The sequence below is a fragment of the Trachemys scripta genome, chromosome 3 (genome assembly GCF_013100865.1).
Source record: "Trachemys scripta elegans isolate TJP31775 chromosome 3, CAS_Tse_1.0, whole genome shotgun sequence".
Taxonomy (NCBI): Eukaryota; Metazoa; Chordata; order Testudines; family Emydidae; genus Trachemys; species Trachemys scripta.
This window is the reverse complement of record NC_048300.1, coordinates 177,856,664-177,872,218: the sequence shown is the minus strand read 5'-3', so window position 1 is coordinate 177,872,218 and position 15,555 is coordinate 177,856,664. Positions and strand designations below refer to the sequence as shown.

Genomic DNA, 15,555 nt, shown 5'->3' with positions numbered 1-15,555 from the left:
ACAGGATAGCCCCACTCTGCTGCTGGACTTCCGCCTGCATTCTCTCCTACAGCTACAGCACACGTGAAATATAGCTCATCTACTGTGTTTCTCTTATATGGAAAAGATAGCGAATGCTTCGGTTAGAAACATTATTGGAGAGAAGGAGACAGTGCTGTCAGAAATTAACAGGTGGAAATATATAAATTTTGGTCACATTGGGCATAGAAATGGAAGTAACCTTGAGAAGGTTATTGTGGAAGGAATGGTGGTTATTAGTTGTAGTAGGGGATGGACCAGTAAGGAGACGGATAGAAAGTATGCAGCAGATCACTGGGAGGTCAGCTGCTGAGTGCTTGAAGCTAGTGAAGAATCAAGAAGGCTTCTGAAAATTCTGTGTTGAAGTCACCAATAGTCATCCATGAATAAATGGATTTTACTTACTATGTTAAGGAGAAATATCACTAAAGACACTGGTACAGTGTGGCCCTCATCTCTGAGTGGAGATTGTAGGTGCTACTGCAGCGTTGTTTTTGATGATCACTAATGACAGGTAGCTGACACAGTGCTGAGCCCAGTCTGCACTGACTTCCAAGTCGCAGTTAACACTGTGGCATCGAACTTGATTGTTTCCTGTTGTGTTCAAATAATATAGAATTTTGTAAATTAGACAAGCCCCATGGTGGAGCATCAGGGAGAAAAGCTATATTATTCAAGCACCTGTCTTAAAGTATCAGGAAAGATTTACCTAGTAAAAGGAAGCAGGGGAATTGGGCTTGTAGCCACACTTTCTCAGTGTCTGAGAGAATTTGAAAAGCCAACAGATTGTCATGTACTTGTCTTTTTTTTTTTTTTTAAACACACAGCATTAGAAAGAACAAACTGATTCTAACTTCTTATCTAGCCTATTGACTGTTTAAAAATATTGAGGAGCCTATGAACTACATAAGTATGGTGATAAGCAATCTGCTCTGTAGCCTTTTTTGCTGGTTTCATTTATAATTAATGATCTTATTAGTGTTTGTATTTACACTTCCCACATCCCCATATTTTAATGAAGATGGGTTTTATGTGAATGTAGAAATATTAGTATATTCTAAAAGGATATTGTGAAAACGTATTTCATAATTTTAAATTGCTTTTTATTCATTCTTTAAGCCCTACGCAGCTTTGACACTGAAATGTTTCTTTTACATTTTATTATACATCACTGGGTTCTTCTTCTTGTTGAAAATCCAATAAATATCACACTAGTAGGATCAGTGTTATTTAAAAAGTCATTTTAGGGGGTGTAGAAGAAGACTGAGTGCACAGAAAGAGAAGGAATAAAACATGTAATAATTAAATGGACTATGCAAACAGACACTGTTGAGAAAAGTATTTTCCTGTATTCATAGATTTTAAGTCCAGTAGTGATCATTGTGGTAATCTGTTCTGACCACCTGCATAACACAGGCCATGAGACTTCCCTGGATTAATTCCTGCTTCACTTTCAATAGCTGTGGCTGAACTAGAGCATATCTTTTAAGAAAAAAGAATCCAATCTTTAAATGAAGATTTACAGTGATCAAACATCTATCACAACCCATGGTAAGTTGTTCCAGCACTCAAAACCACAGTTAAAAATGTGCACCTTATTTCTAGACTAAATGTGTCTAGCTTCAACTTCCAGCCGTAGGATCTCATTGAAAAAATTGAAGAGCCTTTGTTATCAAATTTCCTTATGTAAATACTTATAAATTGTGACCACATCACCCTGGGCCTTCTCTTTGGTAAAGTAAATAGATTGAGATCCTTGAATCTCTTACTATAAAGCACATTTCCTCAGTCCTTTAATCATTTTCATGACTCTTCACTGAACTCTCTCCAGTTTCTCAACATCCCTCTTGAATGGTGGACACCAGACCGGGACACAGTATTCCAGTAGCAGTTCCATCAGTGCCACAGACATAGATAATAGAATCTCTCTACTCCTAAGGAGATCCCCCTGTTTATAGGTCTAAGAATTGTATTAGCTCTTTTAGCCACCGCATCCATTTTATTTATCATTATTTATTATTTATATTGTGATAGCGCAACAAGAAAAAGAGTTTATAATCTTTTATAAAAAAAAAAAAAAAAGAGAGAGACAAGTGGGGATATACAGACAGATGGGGGAGAAAAAGGAAACAGGGAGACAATACTGCTCAGCATGAAAAGCAGTGGTTTCAGCACACTGCTGTGAAGGCCAAGACTGATGTTGTGAAGGCCAAAACTATAACAGGTTTTAAAAAAGAACTAGATAAATTCATGGAGGATAGGTCCATCAATGGCTATTAGCCAGGCTGGGCAGGGATGGTGTCCCTAGCCTCTGTTTGCCAGAAGCTGGGAATGGCCAACAGGGGATGGATCACTTGATTACCTGTTCTGTTCATTCCCTCTGGGGCACCTTGCATTGGCCACTTTTGGAAGACAGGATACTGGGCTAGATGGACCTTTGGTCTGACCCAGTATGGCAGTTCTTATGTTGCATACTTGCTGCCTACCCGTTGTCAAGTTTTTGTAATCATCTTGGCAAAGGAGAGTGTTATGGATGGATTTGAAGAGGTCTAAGAATTGTATTAGCTCTTTTAGCTATAACTTTGCAGATATTACGGGAGTTCCTCCCAAGTATGATGGGCAGCATGGAAAAAAGCACAGATGTGCTTGTTTGAAAATTCAACAAGAGAACAATGAAGGCTGGCTTTTTTGGCAGAGTGGAGCCGAGTCAGTCTTGATAGTGTATTAGATATAGTCAATGAAGGGCCTAGAAAGTGAAGATCAGTAGTTGGCTTGTAGTGAAGAAGGGGAAGTGAAAAGTAGGTCAGATTTTGGACTTACCAGCCTTTGCAATGTATTTTAAGTAGTTTTGGTGTGTATAAAATGTGTATAATGCTTTTTTGCAAGAATGTAATTTATGTTTTTTGTGCACTACAAATTAAATTACTCTGCCACCCACTAGGAAAAGTTCTGGCACACTTACATTAAATTATTTTCTGCCAATTTCAGTGATATATTTATTATTTATATAAGCATTGTCAGTGAGCTTAGTGCTGTACAAGGCACACAATGGGTCCTTGCTATGAGGCGCTTACAATCTAAAAGACAAAATATAGTACTTGGAAGGTCAAGGAAAGGATTAATTGAGTTTTTGTTGTAGGTAGGTAGTTGCCTAATATTGTCTTTTATAACCCTCTGCTTTCGGTTTGTCATAACTTTGCCAAATTTTAACTGATTGGTCTGAAATTTTCGAAGGTTGGTCTGTGCCTCAGGTTGAACTCTTTCTGGGAAATTTCAGCAAAAGGCTGCATCCATTTCCAAGATGAAATGTAAATAGTTTTGCCAACATTAATACATTTTAGACTTTTCAGCTTTTCAGAGCTCTGACACCAGTAGCCAGCCTACAAGCAGAAAGATCTCAACTCTGGTTTCCACCAGGCTAGTTATTCCTTGCACCATACCTGCACAATCCCTTCCGGTCCCGAGTCTCCCCAAATCTATCTCCCCAAGTGCTTAACTACCAGACATCTACACTTTCCTCCTCTGGTTCCTCATCCCCAAAGAAGTGAAATCTGCTCCCAGTTATCAGTTCTCTTCAGAGGACGCATGCCACACAGTCTGTACAACAGAGACAGGCTTAGGTTAAAAATAAAGTGTATTTAATTAAAAAAATAGATTCAAAGATAAAATAGTAAGGAAAAGCAAACACATACAAGTTACACAGAAAATAAGCAATCTCAGGCTTTACATTTCTATACTGTATTAGCTAAATTCCCTTCTCTAATACAAGTTACCAATTTTCCAGCTTGTCCTCTGTCCTAGAAGGGATTCGGTGTTTCACGGAGAGCACCTTGTTTAGATGCTGGCCCGCAGTTTCTAGATAGCCTTCTCTTCAAACCCCTTTTCCTTTTAACCAGGTTTTCAGGTTTTTTTCCTCTTTCTCTCAGGCTATGCCTACATTAAAGACCTTAGAGCCAACAGGAGAGAGCTCTCCCACCAACATAATTAGACCACCTACAATGACTGGCAGTACCTATGTAAGCAGGAGAAGCTCTCTCGCTGACACAGCACCGTGCACACTACCACTTATGCCACGCAGCAGGGTGTTTTTTTCACACCCCAAAGTGACGTAAGTTTTGCTGCCGACATAAGTGGTAGTGTTGACATGGGCTCAGACTATGGTACACAGAGCAAGGGTAACTCTCTCCTTCCTTTAATTTTCTAAGACTGGGTGGTTGTTTTTTCAGTTTCACTGTCTTTCCATTAACTTTAATGATCCACTATTTTCTTTCCCTAGGTTGTACAATGTTAGGTACCGGCAGTTAGTTTCTTGTGAACAACTAGCCTGAGAGATGATCCTCCCTGCCTGATTGCTTCACCCCCTGTTGTGAGGTGATGCTGTAGTTGCACCACAGTTACAATTACCATTCTCTACACATATATACATGCCTACATTCATAACGATAACCTGAACAAATATTTCCTAATTACCACCAAGTTCAGAACATTATAAGCTTTCATAAAAGACCTTAATTGACATATATATTTTACACAATAACATTGTATACAACCAGTTGATTCAATTTCTTATTTTTTGGGGTTCAGGACCCTGGTTCTCCCTTTGGGGTGTCTGGACCCTGCTTGTCACACAAGGATAAATAAGATGATACAGGAATAAGTGTTGGTGATCCTGTAGGTGGCACTCTTCCCTCAGAGCCCGTAATAAAGTCACAGTATTGTGTTGGGGCCATTATATTGCTAACGGTGTCATTTTTCAGATAAGCGGTAAAGTCAAGATGTTGATCACACTCTGCTATTATAGATCACATGCAACTTTTCTTAAGAGAACATGACTAAACACGGTGCACTGTCAACATTCCTAGGTAATTGCATTTTCCTGCTGTGTATACATTCCTCTGCCATTTCAAATAGATACCATATTCATTTCCTGTCCTAAAAAGTAAGGTCGTTTTGCTACATGCTGTTTGACCACAGAGTTTGCTATGTTTCAGTGGCTGAATAAGTGGATCACTGTGTAGCTTCTATAATGGTTAAGATAGTCTGTGAATTACTTTGGCATGAATATCACTGTATAAATGGAAGATACCGTATTCATAATACACACAATACAAAATTATTTGTGGCGAGATTTTCAAAAGTGTATCTGTCTCTGTGTGCCATGGATTTATGAATGTGGAAACTATAATGCACATTCAAAGATCTCATTTCTGTGTGCGGTTTTGAGCTAGATACTACAGCCATTGTGCACTTTAAATACCTAACACAGATGATTTTTAAACCTCTAAACAACTCTTTATCCTGTTATGGATACGCTGTTACATTTGTATGTTATTTCTTTCGGTGCATTGGAAACAGTCGTTGATTCAGAAGAATTATTTTAATATTTGTGGTATGTTCCCCTGTTTGACTGTAGGATGGCCATTAGCTAATTTGTAATCAGGTAACTTATATTTTATACAGATAGTTTAGGGTCTGCTAATTAATCTTTCAGCTCAATGGATCAATAAATGCAGGATTTTAGTAGTAAAGAGACTTTCCTCTTATTTTTGTGCTTTTACTACTATTACAAAATGTACACTATAATATTACTTCCACTAATCAAAAAGAACATTTGTTTCCTTTATTTATCTCCTCCAGTACAAATACAAGTTTGACAGCAGTGCAGATTTGACTTGCATCAATTATATAAATGTGTTCAGGTTATTTAGCATTCAGTGGTCACACTTACATTTCTACAAGGTTCTACACGTTTCTGAGAGGTTCCTATGTTTAAAATGAAAGGTTTCAGAGTAGCAGCCGTGTTAGTCTGTATCCGCAAAAAGAACAGGAGTACTTGTGGCACCTTAGAGACTAACAAATTTATTAGAGCATAAGCTTTCGTGCGCTACTGCCCACTTCTTCGGATGCATATAGAGTGGAACATATATTGAGGAGATACATATACACACATACAGAGAGCATGAACAGGTGGGAGTTGTCTTATCAACTCTGAGAGGCCAATTAAGTAATTAAGCAATCTTTTTATGTTTAAAATGTGGAATACTGCAAGATCTGATCATATCTCTCAGAATGGAAGAAATATTTCATGGTTGATTCATGAAAATCCCATCAGATGGATCTTAGAATGGCAACTTTGTTTTAGAGTTTTAAAATAAAGGCTTTTTTTTTTTTTTTTTTTTTTTTAATTGATTTCACAGACTGACCCAAAAGAGCTGATTAAGATGGTCACAAAGCACGTTTCTCAGTGTGGCTATGAAGACTGGCCTGAAGAAATAGCAGCTTTGATTAAGCAGTTGTACTACTACAATGAACGACTACTGGACTTCACTCAGGCTCAAATCCTTCAAGGCCTTGGCAAAGGAGTGGATGTGCAGAGGTTTACAGCAGATGGCCAGTACAAGAGAGAAACTATACTGGGGTTGGCAGAGTAAGTAATGTCTGTTGTGTGGTTTCTGTTTTGTTCAAATGGAAGTATTTAAAATTCAGAACAGGAAAGTAAATTTTCAGCAGCACTGACCTTTAGAAGGACTCACTTTGCGGGTTTATTTTGCCGTGTTGCTATAAATGGGACCTTTTTTCTCCAACCACTCTAGTCAGATGAAGTGATGTTTGTCCAACCAAATGGATCAATACTTGCAGGATTCTAATAGTAAAGATACTCTTTCCACTCCCTCCCACCCCCCTTATCTTTGTGCTTTAGCTACTACTATTACAGTCTATTAAAACAGATGCCCTAAAAGGGGGGAATTTTTGAACCACACTAAAAAATATCGTGTCTTCCATGTTTGAATTTGAATACATTTTAGATAAACACGCTGTTTTAATGTTGATAATTTAGTTATAGTAGACTTACATTGCAAAAATGTATACACTCCCTCCCCCCCCCCCCAAAAAAAAATCTGGTAGATTGTACATCAGTCTCATAGCATTGACTAGAGACCCAGCTCTATTGGATTCCCCATTCAATTTTTCTATTGAATTGTAATCCTAATTTCCAGAATCCCTTTATTTTAGTCTTGGGATTCTCGAGAATAGGCTGCAGAGTGTCTCCTAAGGGCTTGATTCACATAGAAATGACAATGCTGAACATCAAAATACCTTACTTCTAGGTACCTAGACAATCACTGGAATTCCCAAAGTCTGAGTTAGGTGCCTACGCTCCCTATACAATAAATGGGGAAAGATAGGCACCTTAGAAAGAAATTGACAAAATGGAACAAGTGAGGCTGCTTCTCACCTAAACTAGACAACAGGAGATGCCAAGCTAAGGAGTGTTTTGCTAAGGCCCTCCCCTCTCTCGGAAGCAAGTGCCTAAATACAGACTGCAGGAAGGTTCCTCCTTCTGCTCAGGATTTTCAGCTGCAAACCTTGTCTTGGCATTAGGCACCTACGCCATTTTAGCAAGGAGCATGGTATGGGGGAAAACCTCATTCATAATTTTTAACCCAGTGGTTAATGTACTGACCTGAGATGTGAGAGACCCACTCTTCAAGAACCTGTTCTACCTGAGAGGAGAAGGAATTTGAACTGGAACCTGTCACCTCTCAGGTGAGTGCTCTCACAACTGGGCTATGGGATATTCTGCTATGGGGCCTTCCTCAGTCTTTCCTGTTGAAGCTGTTCCATGGTGGATCTTTTTTTTTTTTTTTTTTCCAAATGGAGCAAGTGGCTGGGCCCTGGGTCTCCCACCTCCCAGGGCAGTGGTCTAACCACCAAGCCGCAGAATTATTTTTCATGTTTGTTCGCTCAATGTTGAAGGTGTTCCACTGTGGATAAATTAATGAAAGAATCATTGGGGCCAAAGGGTGCGGGGGAAGAGATAAATTGAGAATATTATTCTGTAGCCTGGTGATTAGAGCACCCTCTTGGGAGGTGGAGGATCCGGACCCCCTGTGCCAATGATTTTTTAAAATATTATTTATCCATAATGGAACTTCAGCAGGAGAAACTGAAGGAGCCCCCATGTCAGAATATCCCAGAGCCCAGTAGCTAGGACATTTATCTGGGGAGATGGCAGATTCCTGTTCAAATCCCTTCTCCCTGCTCAAGTGAAGAAGGGGGACTTGAACTGTGGGTCTCCAACATCCCAGGTAAGTACCCTAACCACTGGGCTAAAAGTTATGAAGATGCTACTCCCTCCCTCATGGTCCATTTTGTGTAAGCTCATATAGAGGGAGCTGATCCGGTAGGTGAACTCTGAGCATGTTTATCAAATTGGTTCCCACAGGCAAGTTAGGTGGACGAATGCCTGTCTTTCTCCAGTTTGTGTCGTGCTTAGGTGTTCGGACGACTGGCGTGGGGCTGCAGTGTACGTACTCACAAGCAGAAATATAGGCACCTATGGAACTTTTTCTGCAGAAATTTAGATGCAAAGCAATTTTAGAGGCCTGCAGGGCTTGGGGACAGCAGAGTGGGGGATTTGGGAATTCCAGTGGGGCCTGGGGGATTTAGGCACCTAAGGTTCCAGGGAGGCACTTAAGTCCTTTTGTGAATCCAGCCCTAGGGATTTTCAGTTGTGCATACTGCACCTGCATCCTTTTTTGATATCGTCTACATAAGAGAAGTTTAGTGTTCCAGAAACTATTTGATTCTTCCTAGCACCCTGTAAAAACATGTCACCTTTGCCTGCAAATGCTCCTTATAGTGTACATGTTTGTCAAATATTGTTTGGAGTTAACTTATAGCAGCAGGAATGGCTGTTTAACAGAATTTCAGCAGATTTATACCAGACTTGAATACCAGCTAACACAGAGGGTCAGTGAAAACCCCCTGCTACCCAGTAACAGTCACATTGCATCATATTTTCCACGTTTAACCATCTTGTGCATAAGTTGTTGTTCTATTGGAGTTGTCTTTTCCTATTGCAGATTAACTTAAAAAAAATAATCATAGGGGTCAGCTTCTTCCTGACCCGTACACTGTGGTTTACTGGAGGGCAGAAAGGATACCAATAGTCTCTTCCCACACATGAATAAAAGTATTGAGCCTAGTTTTTTCTTGTGGAGTATGGAGACAGGAAGCCTTGCTGCAGTGGAAGGGTAGAAACTTGTGGTGCTGTCATGAGCAGAAAAGACACCTATCAAAAAGAGAAGAAAAGAGATAATAGATAAACATCTGTGGTCTAACATTATTTTTTTATTCTAACTTTTTGTTTAATCACCTTTTAATTTGCACAATATATTAATCAATGCAAAATGTTTTTTTCCCAAATCTTTGCCATCAGTGATTTGATAATTGCAGAAAGGCACAGACATCACAGGGAGTCTGTTTTGCTATGATATTATCATTGTTTGGGTAAATACTCATAAACCAAAGGCCATTAATGTTGCACAGGATTGCAAGGTGTGGTGATATCCCAGCATGATATTGTTCCCTGCTCATATATATTGTCCGTTATCTTGTTTTAGTTCTTCCATATTTTATGGTGAATAGTGCAGTGGGATGTCAGGATGAATTTTATGGGAAGTGCGGGAACCAGGATAAAAATACATTAATGTGTGCACTAGGAATCAGAAGGGAAGGCAATTGGAGTGGACCCAACATTCTAAATCTAAAACTTGGTCAGTATAGAGCAAGGCTTTAAATAACCCCCAAAATAGTAGAGGCAACCTCCTCTCTGCCTTTTTTTTTTTTTTTTTCTTCCCAGTTGCCCTTTTATTGCTGGGTGGTCCAGTGACAGTGATGTAAGAAATGTTGCATAGATTCTTGCAGTTCTGTTGCCAATACACTGTTCACTAGCCTCCTGTGCAACTATTCTTCGATCATGGGCAAAATAATGGAACAGCTGTTATGGGACTCTTTTAATAAAGAATTGGGATAATATTAATGCCAATCAACATGACTTTATAGAAAATGGACCTTGTCAAACTAACTTGATATCATTCTTGGATGAGATCACAAGTTTGGTTGAGAAAGGTAATAGTGTTGATGTTGTATGCTTTGGCACCCATAAGGCATTTGACATCTTGATTAAGAAACTGGAATGATACAAAATCAACATGGCACACTTATTGGGATTAAAACCAGGGTAACTGGTAGGTCTCAAAATGTAATTGTAAACACAGAATAATGACCAAAAGGGTGTGTTTCTAGTGGGGTTCTACTTTATTTAATATTTTAATCAATGCTCTGGAAAAACACCATAAAATCATTCTTATTATTTGTATTTCCATAGGACATAGGAGCTATAGTCATGGACCAGGGCCCCATTGTGCTAGGTGCTGTACAAACAGAATAAAAAGCCTCAAAGAGTAGCAATCTATTGTCTCTTGTGTTATACCTAGATGGATTCAGATAGACAGGGAACTACAAGGAAACATTGGGACAATATTGGTCACCACGGTAGGCTATGGCATCAACGCATCAGTTTCCTAACTGTTGTCAAGTTTATTGTATGCATCATAGCAAAGGAACGTTTTAAGAAGGACAATGAGGTCACTTTACAGATGATATGGAGCAAATGTGAGGGGTAGCATGGGAGAAAGCATAAAAGTGCTTGTTTCAAAATTTAACAAGTGGTCGAGGCTGGCATCATTGGCCAATCAGAGAAAGGAGCCCACACTTTGATTTATAGTGAGAGATGACAGGTAAAATGGGGATAAGCCATGAAGGACTTGAAAGTGAAGACAAGCAGCTTATATTTTATATGGTAGAGAAGGGGAACCCAGTTGAAGAGATGGAAGGAGGGAAGTGACATCATCTAAGTGATGGGCTAGGAGAATGATCTTTGCAGCGGCATTCTGAATGAATATGAGTAGGACAAGGTTGCATTTGTCATGGCCAGAGACAAGGGTATTGCAGTAATTGAGATGTGAGATGATGAGAGCCTAGCTGTATGGGTGGTTAGGAAAGGCTGTATCATAGAGATGTAATGCACAAAGAATATGCAAGATTTAGACACAGCCTAGATGTGTATACCTAGAGAGAGGTCCAAGTTGAAGTTGACACTCGGGTTATGGGCCTTAGTGATTTGATCCCTACATAGGGAACAAATCTGAAACGGGGTTATCAGTCTTGCTGACAAAGGTATAACAAGATCCAATGGCTGGAATTTGAAACTAGAAAAATTTATAAGGCACAAGCTTTTAATAGTGAGGGTAATTAACTATCAAAAAAACTAACCAAGGGTTGTGGTCGATTCTCATCACTGGAAATCTTTAAGGATCTTTTTCTAAACGATATACTCATCTTCAGACACAACTATTGGATTTGAAGCAGAAATTAATTCAAGAAAGTCCTGTGTTATGCCAGAGGTCAAACTAGATGATCACAACTGTTCCTTCCCAGTGCTATCTTTTTCCCACCCCGGCTCTTCCTCCCAGTCCCATTCTCCTCACCTAATCAGTCCGTTTCCACTTCTCAGGATTCTTGTCCCAGTCCCTGTTCCAAAGCATGGGGACACTAGAGCTTTTCAGAAAGGGTCACCAGTATTGATTAATATGGAGAAAATGTATTTTTCCCTAGCCTTGTTCTCCAAAATGGCTGAACCATTTTGGCTGAAATTTTCCAAAATAATCTCAGCCTGAGGCAAACAACTAGCATAGAAAATTTCACCCCAAACATTAAAGCTTAGCAAACCTATAAGCAACTGAGAAAATAGAAAGTACCAAGTGATCTTAATAGACAGATCTATCAGCCCCTGTCTCTATTATATCCCTCGAATCAGGGTTAAGCCCCAAAAAACCCCTAAAGAACCTGCACCTGAATGAAACTATGTATATAGTAAGGGCTGTCAATTAATCACAGTTAACTCACAAAAAAATAATCGCAATTAATCGTGGTTTTAATCACACTATTAAACAATAGAATACCAATTGAAATTTATTAAATATTTTGGATGTTTTTCTACATTTTCAAATATTTGATTTTAATTACAACACAGAATACAAAGTGTATAGTGCACGCTTTATATTATTATTTTTATTACAAATATTTTCACTGTAAAAATGATAAATAAAAGAACAGTATTTTTCAATTTACCTCATACAAGTACTGTAGTGCAATCTCTATCGTGAAAGTGCAATTTACAAATCTAGATTTTTTTGTTTCATAACTGCACTCAAAAACAAAACAATGTAAAACTTTAGCTCCTACAAGTCCAGTCAGTCCTACTTCTTGTTTAGCCAATCACTAAGATAAACAAGTTTGTTTACATTTACATAACTTCTATTTGTGCCTTTGAAAAATCTATCCCTAATATTTTGATACCTATACCTATGGGAATTTTTATTTATCCCATACAAGCAATTCCAGAATGATAGATTTCTAATCTGTTTTCCTTTTGAGAATAAAACAAAGAAATAAAACTAATTTGAATTGTTGCTTCTCAGTTTGTGCATGAGGTTGGTGGGGGAGGTATGCAGAGCAACAATGCCTTTTCTAGCTTAAGTATTTTTCTTTGACTTTTTTTTCTAAGCATTTTAGAGTGACCAGTTATTTTGTTTTCTCTTGCTGTGTTTTATGGTTCTCCCCTAACCAGAACACTTGAAGAAAATGTGTACAAGATCGCTCTTTCCTTGGCTCAGCGTTACAGTGTTCCACTTTGGGAAGTTTATATGACACATCTTGAGTTTCTGTTCACGGATAGTGGGTAAGTTTTGAGGCTCATCTGAATTAATTTACAGTTTTGTTCCATTGAGGTATGACCCATTCCAAGAGAATTCTCATGGCAGAAAGAAGCAGCTTTTGTTTACTACATTTGCTTTACTTTCACATAGCATGCTTCGCATTTTCCATTTATTTCATGTATTGTTAACAGTAGAAAAAAGTTTTTTTTTTAATGAAAAGGAGAAAATGTAACATAAAAGAATGTTGCTATCACATCTTTTTATCTAACACTACTAAATGCAAATTGTCTGAATTTTGTTGGAGAAACAGGTGATGTGCTAAAAACAATTTAAATTTGTGTGAATTTTAGAATATTTAAGTTAAAGAGGTCATATTTTTGTATATCTACCGACATTGTCATTATATATGAAATATAAGATTGCATTGGGGAATACATTTGGCTGATGCCAAGTTATTTATAATTAAGGATACGATTTTGTCACTGAGGTCGTGGATTCCGTGACTTTAAAGGACCTCCATGACTTCTTTGGCTTCAGCCTGCATCAGAGCAGCAGGGCTGGAACAGCTGTCTAGCCCCACGGAAGGAGCAATGCGGGCTGGAGCAGCAGTCAGTTGAGAAGATTGGAGCAGCCGCAGCAGCAGCCACCCAGAGGCTGGAGCCACAGCCAGGCTCTGGGTTTGGGTCTGGAGCAGCAGCCGAGGGCAGCCCAGCCTTGGAGCAGCGTCCAGCGCTCCTGATCAGACTTTCATTAATTTTCGTTTATTGCTCATGATCTCTCTGTGATTTTTACTAACAATACCCGTGACAAAATCTTAACCTTAGTTATAATTTATCACCATGCACAGGTATTACACTCCTATTACATAAGCTTCAACTTCTTCATATAGGACTTGATCCTCTTTGCATTGAAGTCAATAGCTTTAATACCTCTCATCTCCATAATGATATTCACGTGGGGTTCTGATTTTTTTACAGGAACACCTTTCATCTTTGTAGCAGTTTTACCGAATTGGGTCCAGTTTAGGAGATTATGTCCAACGCTTGGTTATATTGATTTAAAAAAGGATACTTTTGTTTCTCATTCTAATTGGTTCGAATTAATCACATATGCATAACAACAACCTTGTGAGGCAGGCAAATACTACATACCCCTTTTTAAGAATGGGTAAGATGGAACAATAAGAGGCTATGCCAACTGTCCTTATAGCAGGTTGAGATGGCAGTGCTTCATGCTCTCGGTATAAATACAGAACAAAAGCAATGAACCAGGGCAATTCTTATCTGTTGTTTTGAAAGTCACAACTAAACCAGTTTCAGTACCAAAAAAAAAATGAAGATGTTGGCTTTAAATTTGAAATAATTCATGTATCCACACCTTTCAGTACGCTTGCACCCCTTTTAACATTAACTATTAATTAAAACGCATGAAAAAGTTATCGTATTTTATAAAACATGAGACGTAAGAGATAAAACTACTTATGTATGGAGTGGAGTTAGACATCTGAAGATGGAGGAGCAGTCTGAATTTTTCTGTCTGAAAAAAAGTAAGAGAAAAAAAGCTACAGCCCTTAAATTTGAACATGTTCCTATACTATTTATTTCATTAAAAGAAATTACACACAAGGGGTGAAATCCTGGACCCCCTGAAGTAAATGGCAAAGCTTCCACTGAATTCAGTGGGGCCGGGATATCACCTAAGGCTTCTGCCATTTTACTCATTCTCTCATCTATGAATTAGTATTTGTGGAAGACTATAATAAGTGAAATACAAAATAAAGGTCCTTTTTCCAAATGAAATTCAAAAAAGTATCTTAAAAAAATTGATGTATAATAATATAAGATACTGCAGAACATTCTTTAGTTTACAATAATCTCATTTTAAGGGTGATTGAAAGCATGTGGCCATTACAGTATAATTCACTCTAGGGATTATTGTATTAATAATGCATGCCTTCTTACGCATTAATGTTGAAATGAAAACAAGTTTATTCTAAGAGTTACTCATTGTTAGACAAATATGCAGTATTTATATAAGCCACTTTATGGACAGTTTCTGAAAAAAGAGACACACATTTTATACTAGTAATCATTTATTTTATTAGGTGATGACAGTAATGATCATATGATATTGCATCGTGCAATGAATCAGAATTTGTGGTGATTATTATCTAAGTTAAAAATACATTTTATGTTCTAAAGGAAAATATAACTGCTTCTTCCTATAGAAGCTATTGAAAAGGACTATTGATCACAGAAGTCTATAAAACATGTTGGCACATTGTAATTTAGTTAACAGGGAGGTTTCAATATTTATCATGTGTCAGTAAATGTATTCTAATATCTGTCTTGACAAGGTAATTGTCAAAAAGTGCAGATTTGGGAAGATTTAACTGTGGGTCCAAACTGAGCAAATAGCTACGGTCAGAAAGGAAAAAACAGAATTTTATTTCATTAACACTGCAGAGCCAATACAGCTATGAAGGAACAAGGTAGTAGCATTGTCTTCAGCATCATTATCGAAATTTGTAATCGTTCTATATGTAGAATCTTTATTACAATAAAAGATAGGATCTTAATTCCAACTGAAACAAGATTGAGTTTGCAGTTCTTACAGTGACAAAAATCATCTTTAGGGTTGGAAACTGAGCATATTCTGTTTGGAAATCACAGGTAAATATAAAATGTCTCAATGTTGCTTCTCCCGAGGCAGTATTCAGAATATAACTCCCTTTAATAAACAAGAAGAGAGCAAAAAACATCTGACTTATTGGAAATGTACTGTGGGTTAAATTCTTCAGATTTGAGCTGATCAACTTTACATTTTCAGCATATTCTAGACATTTTCATTTGTGGCTTTAATTCTGCCTGCGTTTGTATTTAACCTTGTTGTTTAGTTCTTATCTGTACTAAGCTATTTCAAGAGATCTCTGGCTTTCCTGCTATTCTAAGTGTCATTTTCATGTTCAGTT

General features: G+C 38.0%; 1 protein-coding gene across 1 annotated transcript in view; it reads left to right on the top strand.

Moving 5' to 3' along the window:
• Window positions 1–15,555, top strand: part of NBAS (NBAS subunit of NRZ tethering complex) — a 343,164-nt gene that overhangs the window by 215,283 nt on the left and 112,326 nt on the right. The window contains exons 41-42 of the mRNA XM_034766908.1: window positions 6,216–6,445; window positions 12,497–12,607. Of these exons, the coding sequence (XP_034622799.1) occupies window positions 6,216–6,445; window positions 12,497–12,607 (341 nt within the window). The remainder of the gene's footprint in view (window positions 1–6,215; window positions 6,446–12,496; window positions 12,608–15,555) is intronic.